General features: G+C 42.2%; 2 protein-coding genes across 2 annotated transcripts; both read right to left on the bottom strand.

Moving 5' to 3' along the window:
• Window positions 1–834: 834 nt before the first annotated feature.
• scarf1 (scavenger receptor class F, member 1) lies at window positions 835–9,074 on the bottom strand. The gene is made up of 11 exons (XM_066658947.1): window positions 8,894–9,074; window positions 7,542–7,600; window positions 7,299–7,400; window positions 6,365–6,896; window positions 5,161–5,379; window positions 4,531–4,659; window positions 4,334–4,437; window positions 4,132–4,240; window positions 3,645–3,769; window positions 3,255–3,383; window positions 835–2,246 (listed from the first exon to the last, which is right to left on the bottom strand). The coding sequence occupies exons 1-11, from the start codon at window positions 9,040–9,042 to the stop codon at window positions 1,201–1,203; spliced, it is 2,703 nt and encodes a 900-aa protein (XP_066515044.1). The 5' UTR covers window positions 9,043–9,074; the 3' UTR covers window positions 835–1,200.
• A 380-nt stretch (window positions 9,075–9,454) lies between these two features.
• On the bottom strand, window positions 9,455–20,062 carry rilp (Rab interacting lysosomal protein). The gene is made up of 8 exons (XM_066678169.1): window positions 19,438–20,062; window positions 18,141–18,264; window positions 16,746–16,867; window positions 15,805–15,999; window positions 14,956–15,116; window positions 13,608–13,730; window positions 13,425–13,523; window positions 9,455–10,940 (listed from the first exon to the last, which is right to left on the bottom strand). Exons 1-8 carry the CDS (start codon window positions 19,789–19,791, stop codon window positions 10,811–10,813), a joined length of 1,308 nt encoding a protein of 435 aa, XP_066534266.1. The 5' UTR covers window positions 19,792–20,062; the 3' UTR covers window positions 9,455–10,810.
• Window positions 20,063–20,159: the final 97 nt, after the last annotated feature.

Below are 20,159 nucleotides of genomic sequence, written 5' to 3'. Positions count from 1 at the left end.
CACTTAAATCTCCAGCTCAGTGTCTCAGCCAAAAGTGTGTTAACTGGGAGATTTTCTTGTACACTCTATTTTTTACAGCTAATTAATCACGAGTGGTTGCAAATGCAGTAAGTAGAGTAGTGTTAGCTCTGCTAAATCACTCCAGACAGTCACTATATTCACAATGAGGGAATATGTTATATATAGTAGTGTGACCAGACGTACTCTTTTACCCGGGCGTGTCCTCTTTTTTAGACTTAAAAAAATGTCCGGGCGGAATTTCACAAACGTCCGGGATGTTGTTTTTCTAGAGCCTACATAGAACATCAAGAAGCGTTTCGTTCACAAACTAGTCCCGCCCTCCCCTACTCCGATTGGTTCGCTTGAGTGAGAAGGGGGCGTGGTGAAGTAGCCTAAAATCTTCTGATTGGATGGTCTGACTGTAGAGCTACCGTTATTGGTCGATACCTTCTCTGTAAACATTTAATTGGTCAGTCTGCACGTCAGCAGTCCCTGTTTATGTCAGGCAAAGCTCATGTACCCGCCCTCATCTCGAGCAGCTATGCGGAAACGTAAATGTAAGTTCTCGGATGAATTAAAAAAGAAATTCCTATGTTTTGTGTAGCAAATAAAGGTGTAAAGGAACTAAAAGCACACATGGGTTCAGCTAAACATACAACGGCAGCGAGCCCACCCCCTTACGACTTGAAAAAATAAAGGTGAAATACCAGTGTCCTCAGGTAAATATTTACATATCTAATGCTTTATTTATGGATTAATTTAGAGAAGACATATTTTGTTTCTAATTTCCATTTATGCATTCAGGTTTGTTCTGTCTTTAACGTAGTTGGTAAAACTCAACCATTCACACCAGGCACCAGGAAAACTTTCAAACATTATAAATCTCATTTATAATCACATATAAATTCCCTATAAAAGCAGGAGCACCAGCTGCTAGAGAGAGAAGTGTTGAAAAGATTATTTTAAATACTGTTGAAATACACAAAAAATAAAGAATTGATGTCTAAACAACAAAGTGGCAACATGTATAATCATTTACATCCTATTTAACATTTCATAAGTCTTAATGGTTGTTTGTCCAGGAACAGATCATGGAAATAGTATAATTTCACATCAAAATGACATTGTTAGTTATACATTTTTCTTAACGACATAATTCACTGTATTTGTAGGGGGTTGAATTTGACCTCAAGAAGCTCCTCATGAAGCTATTATATAAACATTCTCATAATTGGGCACTTCATCTTGTGTTTCCAGAGTTTTGTTAACAACGAACTCTGTTACATTGGATCCCCCATCAGATGGAGCCACTGTCTCATAGCCTGGGTCCGTCTGTGTTGCACTGGGGCTCGTGCCCTCTCCTGATCCCTGCACAGGGATTTCAGGAACACTGTTAAGGCTGGAGGACAGGGGCCTCTTGGGGATGCTCTTTTCATGTGGAGATTCTGTGTCTCCTGCTGAAGTGTGCTTCTTGCGGCTGGGTTTTCTTATGACTACTTCAGAATGGCCTGGCCCTACAGCCTGCTCCCAGACACTGGCACGTGCCCCTAGTTTCCTGCGTGGGGGTTTGTTCACAGCTGACCCTTTCCCTTTGGGCCGATTTGCTTCCTCTTTCTGTCTCTGGATGCTGCCCAACCTGCGAAGCATGGCCTGCACTGGCCCTTCCGAGCTGCTCTCCGGCCTTATGACTTGAATAGCATTACCCACAGTCATATAGACAGTGGTCACTTTATCTATGCCTGTATCGGTCTCCTGGCCATCAGAGGAGGCCTGGGGCTGGAGGTTTTTCCGAGTGTTGGACAACGTGCGCCGCCTGCTGCCTTGAACAGTCAAATGAGTCCTTGAGGGAGCAGAATTCTGCCTCTCTGTGTCTGTTTGAGAAGCTTCATGTGAAGAATTGGCCTCTTGGTCCTCTACAGAGGCATTAGCCTCATCAGTACTCTCCTCCTTTGCTCCTTCTACCTGCACATGGTTCCCCTGCTGCAACGCAGAGAGCATCAGGACCCCCCAGGGGGCTTTAGACTTTCGTGCAGCAGCAGGCAACTCCTGACCAGAGCCTCTGCGCTCTTTGAACTTTGTGCCCTCAGCGAAGGAGACGGAGGGCCGCTTGGACTTGGCGATGCTGGAGGTGCGGGGGATGCCGAAAGCCAGAGACATGTCCTCACCACTGAATGATGATGGGTCAAGGAAGACGTTGCACTTAGAACTCAGCTCTTGGAACTCACCTCCTGCTAAAGCTGGGATATCTGAAGAGAGGAGAGAGAGAGGTAAATCTTTAAATGAATGCAGTAATGACTCATTATATGCCAATGGGGCTAGACCATGTACCAAGGCTCGAACCAGTTATTGATTTGTCCATAATCTTAGTCTTGAAATGAAGAAATTGATTTTGCCATTTTTCAGTGCTACTTTCATTTTATATGAAAGACCATACAGTTCTCTATAATGCTATAATAACTGGAAACATTAGCTCAACTTTAAACTTACTCACTGTTTGTGTGTGTGTATGTATGTGTGTATATAGGTGTGTGTATGTGTGTATATAAGTGTGTATGTGCGTATATAGGTGTGTATGTGCGTATATAGGTGTGTATGTGCGCATATAGGTGTGTGTGTGCGTATATAGGTGTGTATGTGTGTATATAGGTGTGTATGTATGTATGTGTGTATATAGGTGTGTATGTATGTATATGTGTATATAGGTGTGTATGTATGTATGTGTGTATATAGGTGTGTGTATGTGTGTATATAAGTGTGTATGTGCGTATATAGGTGTGTATGTGCGTATATAGGTGTGTATGTGCGCATATAGATGTGTATGTGCGTATATAGGTGTGTATGTATGTATATAGGTGTGTATGTATGTATGTGTGTATATAAGTGTGTATGTGCGTATATAGGTGTGTATGTGTGTATATAGGTGTGTATGTATGTATGTGTGTATATAGGTGTGTGTATGTGTGTATATAAGTGTGTATGTGCGTATATAGGTGTGTATGTGTGTATATAGGTGTGTATGTATGTATGTGTGTATATAGGTGTGTATGTGCGTATATAGGTGTGTATGTATGTATGTGTATATAAGTGTGTATGTGCGTATATAGGTGTGTATGTGCGTATATAGGTGTGTATGTAATTATTGCAGTTGGCATGAAAAAGCGACATGTAAAAGTCACAAAAAAACAAAACAAAACAAAAAAAAATCAAAAATAGAACAGAAAATCACAGTCATGGTGTGCTCAAAGTTCCTGTACCTTCTCTGGGTGGAACACAGTACACCACCTCTCCGTCCTCATCAGTCTCAAAGGAATCAGTGACCCAGCCTGAGGAGGGGGGCTCAATAAAACTGTGGTTAAATGTGAGTTCTGGATCATGGTGAGAAACTGCAGAAGAAGATAGAATAGATCATTTGCCAGTGCACGTGGAAAACAAAAAGGTTCTTCATCATTTTGCAATCATTTAAACAATATCATGCGCAGACAGCGCAGGGAAAAAAGTTGGACACGACCCTTTAGTTTGGTTCCTTTGCAGCTGAAACAGCATACATCACTGGTATAATCACACAGCATGGTTAACCACATAAAACCACACGTAAGTCGGTAATTATTTGGCTCCAGAAGAGGCTGATGCTGAGAGTGTCTGACCTGTAACTCTGGGAAGCCCGGAGGACCAGACAGCGAGACATGGCATGGCTGCGCTCATGTTTGCGAGCACGGTGTAGACATGATGCTTCATGCGGCTCGTTGTGCTCCCATCATCAACTGCTACTCTGTAGGACAGAAATATCGTGTATAGCCTAAGTGCATATTTTACTAGCTGTTCTCTATAGCAATCTGGGATTGAGGTCTGGTTATTTTTGATGACTATTGATGCTGCCCCTTGCAAACACCCCATGGTTGTCATCCTGGAATGTGGGAATAGCAAAGTATTATGTCTTTTATTTCCTACTCAGACAAAGCGGACAGAGACTGCTGACAGAAATGGTGTTGTTATTTCAGGGCGTGTAACTGTATAACAAAGAAAATCATTCATGCAAGTCATTTTTGGTTCAGGGAGCTTATGCTGCACTACGATTCCGAGTATGTGATGCTAAGTACATGAAGAAACATTCCATTTATTCGTTTCTTTTACCTATCTTTTCCATCAGCAGAATGTCCACAACAGCAGCAGCAAAACAGTAAGCCAAAGATGAGGAGCAGCAGAGGAATTAAAAGCCCTGCTAGAAGACCTGCTTGAATGCCTAGGAGATACACATACAGATACACATATGTAAAGTGGATGGTTTGACTGTAAAAACAAAATGTGGTGCACTGACTGGGATAATTTCACATACTATAAGGACATGCCCCAGTTTCAGGATGGCATTTGTCAACTCCACAGACACACGGGAAAGAACAGTTCATTCCATACCGGTTTTCAGGACACGAAGTGTTGCACCTGCAATAAAAAAGCTTTGTAGTAACATTAAAACTCCAGTTGTCAATCAGTCACACTGTAATCAAGCCATCACACACACTCAGTCCTACTTACCTATTGCCATGAAAGCCAGGGTGGCAAACACAACCTCCTGTCACATGATCACAGTGGCCATGAATGCAGGGGCTACAAAGGGAGGCACAACTCTCCCCGTATGTGCCTCTAGGACAGGTCTGCTCACACCTGCGTTGAGGGAAGGAAATGGGGAGTTACAGAGGAGTTCCACGATGTTCCTGTCTCCGAGAATAAAAGAATGCACGCAATAAGGAGGAAATACTTAATTTGTACTAAAAAGCAAATGGCAGAGAGACCAATTTGATGATTAATTTATATTTATATTTATGTGGAAAGTCTGAAGCCAAAATCTCAGGTCCAGCTCTAGCTCTAAAATCAGTTAGTGTTAGGGCAACAGTGCAAATAATCTAGTTCAGAAGTATCATTATGGACTCTTGCATGACTCTTGCTCTTTGTCCATTTTGCCTTTTGGCCTGTATCTCTGTTTTTTGACTTTGGCCATGATTCTGTATTGCTATTGGTCTATTAAATGTGCCTATGGAGCAATCTCCACCTGTCAGTTGCATGTTTTTATTTGTTAAAATGTTTGTGACTCTAAGGAATGCAGTGTTTGGCATTCATACAGTACTGTACTCATTCTAGCAGAGGCAGTCAAAAGCTAAATCATGCCTTGGTCCAGTCCAGCCTGGCTCACAGTGTAAGCATTCTCCTGTTATAGCATCACAGGTCTCCTCCTTCCTGCAGCGAGGACACACCTCCTGACAGTGCTTGCCATAGTAACCCAGTGGACAGGGCTGATCACAGCGTGGGCCACTCCAACCTGGGCTGCAGGCATCACACACGCCGTCTACCTTGGAACATGGTTTGCCGTCCTCACAGTGTCCACATCTGCACCCACACACAAGCATGTGGCGTTAATATTTTCAATTTTCAAAAATTCAGAAAAGCACTCAATGCCATGTCTACCTCCAGTTATGTTTATAATTTATGAGACAAAAGCAATGAGCCTTATGGTAGAATCCTGAAGACCAAGGGCTCCCTTGTATGTTGGCTCTGGTATTTTTGCTCATGCACATCTAGCTAGCATATGTGAAAGATCTGAACAGGAAGTCCCAGGTTGGTGTTGGCCTCATGTCTCACCTGAAGCATGTGTTCATCATGTGTTATAAGAACCTCCGTGTTTCTACACTCACTGTCCATTCTTTCAGCCTGACTGACCATAATGAATTCTTTATTGATCCATGATTGGATCAGACACAGCAGTGCTGCTGTAGTTCTAATCCCCTCTAAAATATCCAGCCAACAGCGTCCTGTGGGCAGCATTCTGTGACTACAACAGAAACTTTGCAGCAGCAGATGAGCTACTGTCTCTAACATTACATCTACAACATTGACCAACGAGGGAGGAGTGTCTCACAGAGTGGACACAGGGTTTAAAATCTCCAGCAGCCACTGCTGATCCACTCGCACCAGCACAACACACTAACACACCACCACCACGTCAGTGTCACTGCAGCGCTGAGAATGATCCACCACCACATCACACCTGCTCTGTGGAGTCCTGTGGGTGTAAGTGGGCAATGAGTATGCAGAGCAACAGCAGGACTACAGTCTGTAATTGTAGAACAGTTGTCACTCCTATATGCTCAGTGGAGCTGAGTGAATGGACAGTATGTGTAGAAACAAGTAGGTGGTCATAATATATTGATATGACTGTGTAGAATACAGTCTACTGCATGCTTTTTAATTTCCAGTTCTAGAAATCATCAAACTGTGCTGCATTTAGAGTGGGCCTTCCACAAACAGAAATGATGACCCCTTTTTTTTAACTAAACCTCTGTTTAAACCCCCAAAACCTTGCCTCCCATACAACCTCACTGTACATCCTCTTCCATAAGAGCCTGAAAGGCAGGTGTCACGGCAGAGGGGATTCCTGTAGCCCGGCTCACATACACAGTCCCCGGTGCTGGGGTTGCACTCTCCATGGCTGAGGTCACAGATGCAGCGCTGCTTGCAGTTGTGCCCCCACCAGCCTCCGAGACACTGACAGTCCCCCGTTTGCTGGAGACAGGGTGATTTATTACAGTTACAGCGCAGAGTACACATCTGGCCGTAGTAGCCCTGCTTACAGATGCAGCGTCCAGTGCTCTGCTCACAGATGGATGTGCCCAGGTTACACTGGCACGGTTTGCTGCAGGTGGACGTCCACCAGCCCTCATTGCATGTACAGTTCCCGTAGACGGGGTCACAACGTCCGTGCCGGCCACACTTACATACGTTCTGGCACTGTCTACCCCAGTGTGTGGGCAGGCACGTACACTCGCCAGTAGCAGCATCGCAGTGACCATTAGGGTGGCACAAACAGAGCCCCCTACAGTCGGAGCCCCAGAACTCAGGAGGACAGTCTGCAGGGAATACAGAGGTTCAAATTAAAAACAGTTTTATAGTAGGCATCCTACTTATGACTTATGTCTAGATCAGAGGTTTTCCAGCCACTGCTCTATGTCCTGCTGACTGTGATGCTCCCAAAACAACCAGCTCTTTAATAAGCCCTTAATAAGCTTACATGAGTGTGGCAGAGCAAGAAAAACACAAAAATACACTAGTGGTCAAGAAGCTGGTTACAATTTTGGGGTTAAAAAGGTTCATCCTATCATAATATACATAGATCAGACTGTTTTGTTTTTTCAGATGCTTTGTTTAGTACGGTGTTTTCTGGAATCGAAATTCCTAAATAATAAACAGTACTACAATGATTATTTACATTTACATTTGAGTGTGTATGTGTTTATTGCCGTCATACTCACGATTCTTGCACTGAAACCCATAGAAGCCAGGTTTGCATCTACACACTCCTGGATACACACACAACTCATCTGGCAAACAGGCCGCCTCTCCCTCACAGACAGCTAAAGAAAGATGAAGGTAGAATTGTGGAGTTCATCTCAAAGCCCTAGGCCCAGTCATTCACTAACACTGATAGCATCAACAAACTCACAGGAAGAGACACATACTCATGGTGTTTGAGAATTACAGACAAGAACACTCACGTATAGTGCACTCTTCACCCTGCTGAACCCATCCAGAACAACACACAAGAGAATGGTCCCTATTAATGAAGGGAAATGGAAAAGATTTTAATAAATGTAGACACCATTTGTTGTAGTAACAGCCTCTATGATTTTGTGAAGGCTTTATACTCGCTGTTAGAACATTGCTTTCTGGGTTTGATTGTAGAGCTCAAGAGCATTAGTTCATTCATTCATTGTCTGTAACCTTTATCCAGTTCAGGGTGGCGGTGGGTCCGGAGCCTGTCCAGAATCATTGGACGCAAGGCGGGAACACACCCTGGAGGGGGCACCAGTCCTTCACAGGTGACACACACTCACACCTACGGACACTTTGGAGTCACCATTTCCACCCTTACCGGTGTCAGGAGACAGGTACACACCCTGAAGTAGAACTCGCCGGTCCAAGTCTGCCTCGTCAACAGGATACAACCTTTCCTCCCTGCTCAGCTGTCCTACGCAAATATGCTTAATTCTGCTCCTGATAGTGAGCACCCAATTAGCAAAGAAAAAGTCTGCCTCGGGACAAGATTGATTGCTCAATCCACTGGCTACAGTGTCATGCTTCATTCCACCATAGCATAGTCAATCATGACCAGAGGTTACCTTTGCAGGAGGAACCGTGACACACACTCACACCTACAGACACTTTTGAGTCTCCAATCCACCTACCAACGTGTGTTTTTGACCGTGGGAGGAAACCGGAGCACCCAGAGGAAACCCACGCAGACACAGGGAGAACACACCACACTCCTCACAGCCAGTCACCCGGAGGAAACCCACGCAGACACGGGGAGAACACACCACACTCCTCACAGACAGTCACCCGGAGCGGGACTCGAACCCACAACCTCCAGGACCCTGGAGCTGTGACAGAGACACTACCTGCTGCTCCACCATGCCGCCCCCTTAAGCAATCAATATATAGATAATATGCTTCAAAGTAATGGTTATTTATGTCCAAAGTAACATTTACATGTTTTGTCTAATCAGCCTACATCAGTTTAGCCAACACTTATTCAGGCTGAGTTTAGGCAAAGTCTGGAAATTAGAATCAACTCAAAGGCAGGGCGGTTAATATAGAGACATGTCATTTACATACATCAGTCTTAAAAGTCCCAGTAACACAAACATGTCTCTTAAGACTACATTTATAAAAGAAAACACAGAAACACATAGATCACAGGGACTAAGCATATAACTAACAAGGAGAGTGTAAGGTATTGGCCCTTTAACTATGTAATATTTATTATTTAAGCCATATACATGAGAATATTTAAAAAGGTTCAAGAATACTACGTTTCACAAAAGTTAACAAAGCAGGATTCCAGTACCTGGGGCTGAGGCAGACGTTCTTCCCTGTGGGTGAGAGTCTGTGAGAGGACGTTAGAGAGCATAAGAGGAACAGACCAAGGCAGGTCAGGACTTTCTTCAGCCTCTTCATGCTTCTGCTCTCAGTTGAAGAATCAGTCCACATAAGCATTTAGCTCCTGACCCAGACCAGGACCAGATTATCGGTCAGTCCTGTGGGCTGTAGCCGGTGCTGACCCAGTACTCCTCTTCCTCACACTGGAGTAAAACAGGCTCCCCAAACCTCTCCATTTCCTCCAAGAGTTTCCTGGGGAAGTGAAGCCAGCTTCCTTCAATTCAGTCAGCAGCAGGCCTTTTAAAGACACAATCACTGCCTGGAAGACTGGGAAGAACAGCATTTTTTAAAGTTGAGTGTGTGTGTGTGTGTGTGTGTGTGTGAGACCAGTTGTCATTACTCTGTGTCAGTCACTCAATCTCTCTCGCACTCACAGACGCACACACACACACATTTGCAAGGATTGTCCAAACAAAGGAGAAAAGGAACTCATCTCCAAATGATCGACCACATCACAAATGTTCTCTTACATTGGAATTATTTATTAAGATTTAAAGCATGGGGGCTTATAATTACACACTCTGGGCATACAAAATAACTGTATCTTCACTGGCAAACACTATGAAGAGAGCAGGAAACGGCCACTGTGTCTGTATTTCTCCCCACCTGTCTACTGGGTTACGGGAGCACTCACATGATCTCTGGTTTCCCCTAAAGGAAATAGAGGCTTCCTCTGGGTGAACACCTAAAGACCGACAGATAGCATGAGACAGTAGCCAATATTACACATACAATGCCCTGTTTAAAAAGCCTCCATTTACACTCTTTAAAAAATATTTGGTTTCAAATTCAAACACAAACAACTGCTTTATTCATCAAAAAATTCATTGTTTCACTTTCCATTCAACAAAATACAGATGAAACAAAACTCATTTCTGTGGTGCATTATTGCTATGAAGAAAACAACATAAGAACATTATTTAAATGTTAAAATAAACCATGTTTTACTGCATTTAGAGGAACGTTCATTTTCTTCGGCTTAAAGGCTGGTCCACAGACAAAAACACAGGATTGTCTGTGCACAGAATGTCTAAGGTTACTGCTAATGTACACAACAGGTAAAGTCCTTTTTTTAAAAACATTAAAAGCATGCTACCTGCACTCTGAATAAAGTACAAATAGAATAACCTCAGAATAAGTACTATTGATTAGGGCAGTGGTCCTCTATCCTGGTCCTGGGGTATCCCTGGTACTTCCCTCCCTGCACATTTTAGTGATTCCTGTGCTCCCAAAACACCTGATAAACAACTAATGAACTAATTAACAACCTCTTTCTAATCTGAAGCGGGGGTCATGGAACAAGGGCAAAACCCCAGCAGTGAGTGCAGTCGTACTCCAAAACCAGGACTGAGAACCACTGAATTACAGCACAATAAAACAACACTAATGCCCTCTGGTGGCAAGAAAAGGGTGTTACTGTGATTGTCCTTGGTACTGGTTTAATAAATACTGGCATCTTTGGTTAAAATTCTTACTAAAATATACTCCCTACAAAAATACCTGTTTAAACTCTGTATAGAAATCATTAAAATGTATGTCTTCGTAGAGTGTACTGTATGTACCATATAAAATCTAAATAAAGGACTACAACCATAGCTTCAAATATAGAATTTAAGTAAATAAAATAAACACTCTCATTATTTTCCAGTGCTTTCCTTTGTGAAATATTTACATTTTTTTTCCTCTTACTTCACCTAGCGTGTCTGCGTATGTGTATTTCATTCATGGCCATCTCCACAGCACGTACAGCACAAAACCTCTGGACCTTTGTGTGCTGCGGCTTTAGCGGGAAGGTTTAAGCTCTCAAGCAGAGTGGGTTTAGTTCTCAGGGCGAGGGTCTGGGTGCGGATTCCTCCTCAGGCTCCTGTTCGTCTGGGTTGATGATCTCCCATGTAGAGCTGGACGTCTGATAACTGGCGCTCCTGCCACTGCCCGTGCGGGTCAGGAAGCCGAATCTGAGACAACAGGCAGAAGGAGATAGAACAGATTTCTAATCAGTGATAGAGCCATAGAAATGGAAGGGAGTTTCCTTTGAGCACAATCAGAATTTAAAACACAACGCCTCAAACTGTCAACATGAGATAGGAGTCCTTCGGTCAGAGGAAATGACTGAGAGTTTATCTAAAAAGGGAAATATTTACTTCAGAAATATTAAAGACAAAAAAAAAAAAGGAAAGGAAACTGACCGGTGTATTTTTACAGCTGAATAAGATCAAAATTGTGTGATATTTTATATTAAATAAGGATTAACCGTTCGAACTGTAGAGATGCGCACACATCCAGGGTAAACTTTATTCTTTTCTATTAATTAAATGTCTTAAATGTTTATCTAATTGTGTGTATTCGCTCTGGAAAAACAATGTAACAAAGGTATGTTGAAAAACATGTCTCAGATCATGTGCCATGTGTTTATTGCATTTTCGAGACTAGGTCAACAGAGGTCAAAGCTGTTTCTGCAGCTTGTGCACACTCTTTCTTTCAAAACACCTGTCGTTTTATTTTCTAACACAGGAGTCATAATTTACAAATCTCTAGTGTCTGAATTACCTTCTGTTTTGGTACAAACGCCATTTCCATAAACATTCAGACATTGTATAAAATGTAATATAAACAGGTATCTGTGATTTGTTCATTCTCTCACAGTTTTATTTAACTGACAAATGCACAAACACAAGATTTCCAATGTTTTTCTGAACAACAGGATAGTGTTTTGTAAAAATCAACAATATTTCTTTAATAAAATGCCTTACAGAGAGAACTGACAAATACCTCAAACAGAATGTCTTCACTGTGAAACCGCAAGGAGCTTAGGTCTATTGTCTTCTACCAAACATAATATTGCAAACTGATTCTGTAAATCTGGAGAAATACCAGTAGGCTAAACGCACAAGGCGAGAACTTACACCAGAGTTCTCTGGGCTCAAGCACATCTCAGATGATCCACAAGACAGTAGAAACATATGCTAAGACCAGGAGTCCTTTTTTCAAATTGTTTTTAAGAAAAAAAAAAGTTTTACTTCTTCAAAAGTCACAAAAATGTGAAAGCAGTAGTGAAAGAGTTTATTAGAGTTTCTATTTGTGTCTCATTAAAACATTCACACACACATTACTGTCCAACTGCTGTATGTGAACGTTTCCGTGGTTTGGATGCATGACTTATAGCAGAATGTGCTGTTCTCAACTGGTATTGCAAACAATGAAGACCTAGGGCAGGGACATCTGAATGTTTAACTCGAACGCATTTGGGACTGACATTGTTCCCAGCTTCAACATCTAACTTATAGGTGTGTGTGCTCGACCAGCCGGTCTGCATTTCAGATCTGTCTCCTATGCCACTCTGTGAAGAGGAGAATTGTGAACTGGCAACTGTGGAGTGTTGAGAAACCAAAGTCTTGTATCGAGAAAGACTAGGCAAAACATTCACTTGCAAAATTTGAACAATTAGTATCCCCCGTTCCCAAACGCTTAAACATTCATTCATTCATTATCTGTAACCGCTTATCCAATTCAGGGTCGCAGTGGGTCCAGAGCCTACCTGGAATCATTGAGCACAAGGCGGGAATACACCCTGGAGGGGGCGCCAGTCCTTCTCAGGGCAACGCTTAAACAGTGTAATAAAAAGAAAAGATAAGGTAACACTGTGGTAAAAATGACCATGTCCCAACTTTAAAGTTGTTCAGTGAAAACATTGGAATTCCTTTATTTATGTTTTTATCAGTTTCTTGTTCAGATTGTAGTTTTAGGGTGGCACGGTGGCGCAGCAGGTAGTGTCGCAGTCACACAGCTCCAGGGACCTACAGATTGTGGATTCGAGTCCCGCCCGGGTGGCTGTCTGTGAGGAGTGTGGTGTGTTCTCCCTGTGTCTGCATGGGTTTCCTCCGGGTGACTGTGAGGAGTGTGGTGTGTTCTCCCTGTGTCTGCGTGGGTTTCCTCCGGGTGACTGTCTGTGAGGAGTGTTCTCCCTGTATCTGCATGGGTTTCCTCCGGGTGGCTGTCTGTGAGGAGTGTGGTGTGTTCTCTCTGTGTCTGCGTGGGTTTCCTCCGGGTGACTGTCTGTGAGGGGAGTGTGGTGTGTTCTCCCTGTGTCCACGTGGGTTTCCTCCCACAGTCCAAAAACACACGTTGGCAGGTGAATGTGAATGTGTTGCCCTGTGAAGGACTGGCGCCCCCTCCAGGGTGTATTCCTGATTCCAGGTAGGCTCTGGACCCACCGCGACCCTGAACTGGATAAGCGGTTACAGATAATGCATGAATGAATGAATGAATAATTCTTGCTTTACTGCATTTTACTAAACTCCCTAACTTTTCTCCAAATGGGTTTTGTACTAGTACTGTAGTAAAAAATAATAACACTAATTTTAATAGTTAAATAAAACTTATAAAAAAGCAGGTGCACAAACATTTCGTGTTGTGGCCTCTAAAGCAGAAGAATCACTTACAGGTTTCTGATGCGGGATTCAGGTGGTTTACTGTCAGTGCAGTCTGTGTCAGTGTTTTCACTCTCTCTCCTTTCAAACAAAGGGCCCTTCTCTTCATCACTACCAAACATAAACACAAAGAATTGATCAAGTCACTGTGACTCTAAATGCCCCATTAAACACTGCTCAGACTTAGTTACTCACCTGCTGCATTCATCCTCTCGAATGCCCAGCATTTTGGCCTTGATGACTGTCCTCTGTTTCCTTATCGCAGAGCGCACTGCATCCAGTAAGAAACCTGGACATCTCTCATCATTCATGATCTCCCTGCAACGTGAGAGAACAGTCTGTTTGTAAATTATGTACAGGGAGTGTGTGATAATAACGTTAGCTAGAAGAACAACGTTTTACATTCTCAGTCTCAAAATGTTTTATTTATCTTCTACATTCATCTGTCATTATTTCGTGTGTGCTAATATTCATTCAGGGCGGCACGGTGGAGCAGCAGGTAGTGTCTCTGTCACAGCTCCAGGGTCCTGGAGGTTGTGGGTTCGAGTCCCGCTCCGGGTGACTGTCTGTGAGGAGTGTGGTGTGTTTTCCCTGTGTCTGCGTAGGTTTGCTCTGGGTGCTCTGGTTTCCTCCCATGCTCCAAAAACACACGTTGGTAAGTGGATTGGTGACTCAAAAGTGTCCGTAGGTGTGAGTGTGAGTGAATGTGTGAGTGTGTGTCACCCTGTGAAGGACTGGTGCCCTCTCCAGGGTGTGTTCCTGCCTTGCGCCCAATGATTCAGGGTCGGCTCCGGACCCACCACAATGAATGAACACATAATATTCACTCACAAAAATTAAACCAGCCATTTTGGCACACATCATTTTGAATTTGAACAGTATAAAATCCACTGAAAATCTTCCAAGAACAAACAAGAAACATGACATCACTATCAAACATTAATCTAATGGCTTTGTAAATATTAATATTTTTATACTACATTTTAAATTGAGTGCTGAATGGACGACAGCGCCCTCTAATGACAGTCAGTCAGTGACAGATGCTGTAAATAATATATACTAAAATACCGAAAATGTGTTTTAAAATAGTATTATTTTTATCGAAACATCTTATATTGTGATATATATTGATATTGAAATATTATCCAGCCATAGGAGAAATTTGTTCTGTAGAACACTGCTTTGAAGGCTACATAACACATATATAAGCTGCTCATAATATGTATATTCCAAAAAGTGTCAAGTGTATGTGAACCTTGTGTTAAAAATGTCTTTATGTCATGTGCCACCTTGTGGGAAAAGCTTTTATAAAGGTTTATAAACATTTATAGGAGTTTCTGATGACGGGCTGAGCTTTAACCCTCTATAAAGTGTGGTACATATGAATCACATATGACTATACTGCACTGGTCATGAAAACTGTAAATGAATGAAGAATACAGAAAAATTACATTTAAATACACATTTCAGGCCGCTCTTAAACGACGTCACAATGAAGTGCAGCTAACGAGTCACAGTCAAATATTTCAGCTCCTTCTCTCACCTCTGGTAGTAGGCAAGCTCTTCTTGCACTAAGAAGAGATTGGCCTTCAGTTCATTTCTCTCAAAAATCATGTCCCGAACCTCCTGCTTGGTAAAACACGGCCGATTTGGGTCCTTCAGATCAATGATCAGCTTATCAGTTAGGTCAATAGCTGGACTAGTCTGTACAAAGTGACAGAAAACAGATTCACCCTGTTATAAAACACACAGTGGAGGTTTAAAAAAAAACTTGATATGATACTTTAATAGTTTTTATGACATGGTACTGGCCACTATTACATCTTTTCTGTTGTAGAGTCATACGTCACTTTCTTTTTCATTTTACACCATGTAAATAAACCTGGATGTTTTTGTTTAATTTAGACGAACAGTTTCCTGCTGTGTTTAAAATTTCAGAATATAACCAAACAGTTAACATTTCCGTGTTCCAAGTGTTTCCATGTTTTAATGGAAATTTTGCCGTTTCATATAATGTCAGGACATGAAGCTATAATATATTATGTATATAATGTATAAGAATATATGCCTTGACTATTTTAAACAAAAAATAATGAATTTAAATGCTGTACTGAGCTAAATAAAGCTCCCTGTGCTGTCTTCTCCCTGTGGATGGATAGATGGAGCCACAGCGCCACTGTCAGATTTGTTTATACTTCAGATATTTTTCAGATCAGAAGGAAGAACTACATTTTCCTCTTTTAAAGATGAAAGCTTTAAGTCATTTTAAATCTGTTGGGGTCAGCCTCCAAACTCTTAACGTGTTGTAAGGAGTAGTGTATGTTTTCTCTGTGTTTCAAGCAAGCAAAACACACACATACACACACACACACACACATCATTAGTTAATTACCGTGTTAGCAGCAATGTTGGTGCTGGTCTGCTCCAGCTGAGCAGTGAGTCTTTCTATCTCTTTCTTTTTCTCACACAGGTCGGCCTCCATGTCTGCTCTCCTCTCCACAGTGGTCTTGAGCTGAGCTTGCATCATGCTCTGCTTATGCCTCAGTTCCCCATTCATTTTCATAAATCGGTCCAGCTGTTCCTGGAGCTGCCATTCAAAACACAATGCAAACATATATGCTACAATCAGCATTTATAAAAATATATCTAGCTATGCTCAAGTAGTTGGCCTGCAATAACCATCTCTTCTTCATGTTGTAACATGTGTAACCAGTTTGACAACTTTTTCTAAATGTAAAACTTCCACTGCACTAACAGCAACATGAAGAGTTCCGCTTATTATACTGCAAAATGTTCAACCACAGGGAACTAATATTCAAAACACATTTGTGTTCTTGCATTTTAAATACAAAAGGGTTACTTGTACTGTTTCCTTATATGGGCCTTGTTTCTTAATGTTCGTTTGTGCTCAAGAATTAAGAACTGTGACTTTCAACAAACATACATGGTCCAAAAGCCAGAACTGTCTGACAGAATTAAAGAGAAAACTCATGCACCCTGTTTGGAGAAAGTGACTTTTGCTCAGACTTGTTTATTCCAAGGTGTGGCAGGCTGTTCTTTAGCGTTTAACCTTTGAATGGATTAACTACTGTCAAGAGCCAAGTAACCTGATCTCTAGTGAAGATCCCCTGCTCTTTACACACTCGCCTGTCAGCTGACGCTTCCCAGCTACATTGTTGGGAAAAGCTGGCTTTAATAATATACCTGCAGTGAGCCAAACAATTGCACAACCAGTGAAAGTCACATATACACCACACTATACATGTGATTCCTGAGAGCAGTCGACACACTTTTAATTTGGACAATATGGGTGATGTCTAAACACATCCATACCGCTTCCACTTCTTTAGACATATTGGATATTTCTTGCATTTTCGCTCTGAGCTCATCACGCTGTTTGTCCACCACCTCTTTTAGCTTGAGCATCACTTCTCTCTCCTGACGCTGCGTGCGATCTGGATAAAAAAAAAAATTTTAAAAAAAGAGGATGATACAAATATTCAGTGATGAGTCTTTAATATGTGATAAAATGAATGTAATTATACGTTATATGTTCCAACAAAACATAAAAAAAAGTTCATTAAGACAGGGTGATAAAAAGATGTTAAGGTTTTTGAACATTAAGATTCCACATTAAATATAATTTAGTTTATGACCAAAAATTAATTAATTAAATAAATGTTGGGTGCAGTAAAAAAAATTAAACCCATTTCAGAAATTACTGATCCATAATCAAAATCAGACACACAGTGACACGCAGTCTAGGAAATTCCGTTATGGAATTGAACCCACTAAAATCTAGGCCAAAAGTTAATCTGACCTGTTTCAGACAATGGCATTAATAATCGCTTTACGGCACATTTTCTGAAGTCCTCAGAAATTCCTTCCCGACCGACAAGAGGCTTTATAGGCAGAGCAAAGTGTCTAATTAAAAATCAAACAAAGGCTAAAAGCAAAAGCCTCAAGAAATGTTTATTTCCACGTGGTTGGGTGCAGAAGTATTCAAACCAATAAATTAACTGTATCTTTAAATGCATTTACCACAATGTAACCTTAATAGCATAACAATGTGTTCTTAATTGCATTATTACATTCATATTACAACTGAATCAGTTTGAAAAGGCTTTAATGGATTCAGGAATATTTAAGTTTAATAATGTCTATGAATAAGAAACAATACTAACTGGTCATATCTTGTCAACAGAATCACCATGAGATTGGAGACATCTGGCCATTACACAGCCCAGTCAGTTCAGTCAGTGCTAAAACTGAGCCATTATTCATTCATTCATTCATTATCTGTAACCGCTTTTCCAGTTCAGGGTCGCAGTGGGTCCAGAGCCTACCTGGAGTCATTGGCCGCAAGGCAGGAATACACCCTGGAGGGGGCGCCAGTCCTTCACAGGGCAACACACACACATTCACTCACACACTAACACCTACAGACACTTTTAGTTGCCAATTTACCTACCAATGTGTGTTTTTGGACTGCGGGAGGAAACCGGAGCACCTGGAGGAAACCCACAGGGAGAACACACCAACTCCTCACAGACAGTCACCCGGAGCGGGAATCGAACCCACAACCTCCAGGAGCTGTGTGACTGCGACATTACCTGCTGCCGTGCCGCCCTTGAGCCATTATAATTATCTTTATTATGTTTCTTTCTTCAATAAAAACAAGATCATTCTACGAACAGCTTGTCACGACAGCCAGTAACATCCCTTTACCTTCTTTGGAGAGAGAGCTCTGCAGGCGGCCCAGAAGCTCCTGGTTCTCCTCCTGCAGCTGCTGCACCTGAGCCTGCAGCTCATCCACTTTCAGCCTCCATTTCTGCTCCTTCTGCTGCCAGTCCTGCACAGTGGACAACAGGTCAGTAATCGTATGACACATACACACACACACTCTCTCTCTTGATAGAGTCTCTCTTGATCAGACAATGGTGGCCATCTGTAATCTTGTATCAAGCAAGAATGGGCACAATCTCAAATCAGAAAACTCCAAACATTTGTATCCTCAGTTCCCAAATGATTATTCAGTGTAACGAAACGGAAAAGTTGTGCAACAGAGTGGTAAACTCCTGGCTGTTTTTGAGTGCATTGTAGGCATCATTAAGTTGGTCGGCGAAATCATTGGAAAGTGTTGTACTTTTGCAATTAGATTCAAGAGAATTAAGAACAAAATATATAGGCTACTGCATCTTAATTAAAATCCCAAATTTTTCAGAAGCTTGGTTCTGTGAACTAAGACTTTCTCAGAGTGAAGAGAATGGGGCCTATGCATATATCTGTACTACAGCAAAATAAGTGGGTGCTAATAGAAGCAAACACACTTTGATTATGAGTACAAATTTAGGTACTGAACTTACAGAAACGCAGTGACATTTTGGTGGCGGGGAATAAAATATTAAAAGTAATAATTTTCATATAAAACTTAGCGTAAACAGTGTGTTGATGATGGTACTGAAATTGAAGAAGGCTGCAGGGGTGATGCACCACAGTAAGTCAGTATCACTGACCTGAATGCGTCACGTGGGGCGGAAGGGACGTCACTTCTACGTGATTTTTCCCTCTTTCTCACCTCTGATTAGCAACATTATCACGGGCAGTGTGTCCAGATGTGTGACCACTCATCACACACAAACTGACCATGACACCGATAAAACAAATATGAGCCTAAAATAATAATAATAATGGAAACACTGGGTAGACCTAATATTCATCAATTTGTTGTGAGCAGCACCACTGCACTGTCCCTTTCAATCCCCACAGCAACACAGAGACACCCGAGGATTATTCTGTGTAAAATACAAATACTGAAGTACACTAGTATAATTAAAGCTACCATATCGCACGGCTTACGGTTGCTAAGCTGTACCTCAGCTAAAGCTAACAAGGCTATGTCACTTACTCGATAGGTTAGCTACATTACATTAAAGTGGGTGCTTCCAACATTTTTTATTGTTCCTTTAAGTACGACGCTAAGTTCAGTTTTTGTGCTACTGGGAAGCAGTTATATGAGTATTACCTTGAAGTCTGAGTTGTTGCTGATCTCCTCGCTTTCCCTCGTACTCCGTTTCTTCTGCTGCTGAACCTGCAGAGACTCAAACGCCTTCAGCAGCTCCTCTTCTTTACTCCTCAAGGTGTGATTCCTAGCGGCGAAGCTCTCCAGCAACTCCAACACTTTCACTATTTTCGGTACCAGTCCCTCCACGCTGGCCTTGCCGTGGTGGTCGATGAGCTTCTCCACCTCAGAGCCGATGAGTTTGGCGATTTCGTACACGTCGTCCACGGTGAGAGCGGAAAACGTCCTCTCCAGACACTCGTTATTGTTCAAAACGTTAACTTTTCTAACAGACTGGTTCTGCTCCAGCGTCTCCATCGCAGAATCGAAAACCGCTGTGTTAGAAAAGCCCCAGAGTCAGATTCAGCCAGCCATGTTTCAGCTGCGAGTCCGTGTACGTGTAGTTTCTGTTTTTTGGTTTCAGTTCGTCCTCACTAAGTTCACTGTGGGCTAAATGCGAGCTGAAAGTCTCCAGGACTCACCCTTGAACTTGACACGTTCTGACATGAGTCTGAGCCCTGTGAATGTTATTGAAACACGATATTATACGCCTCTGTTTGCATAGTTCCCTGCTACAAACTATAACTGAGCGTTGGTGGAGCCACTAAAGGCGCAGTGTGTTTTTCTCTCCCATACTGGACCCTCCTCCTACTCTCCTGACCAATACAACTGGAGAGAACCACTTT

The sequence above is a fragment of the Hoplias malabaricus genome, chromosome 1 (genome assembly GCF_029633855.1).
Source record: "Hoplias malabaricus isolate fHopMal1 chromosome 1, fHopMal1.hap1, whole genome shotgun sequence".
Classification (NCBI taxonomy): Eukaryota; Metazoa; Chordata; class Actinopteri; order Characiformes; family Erythrinidae; genus Hoplias; species Hoplias malabaricus.
This window is presented reverse-complemented; position numbering and strand designations above follow the sequence as displayed.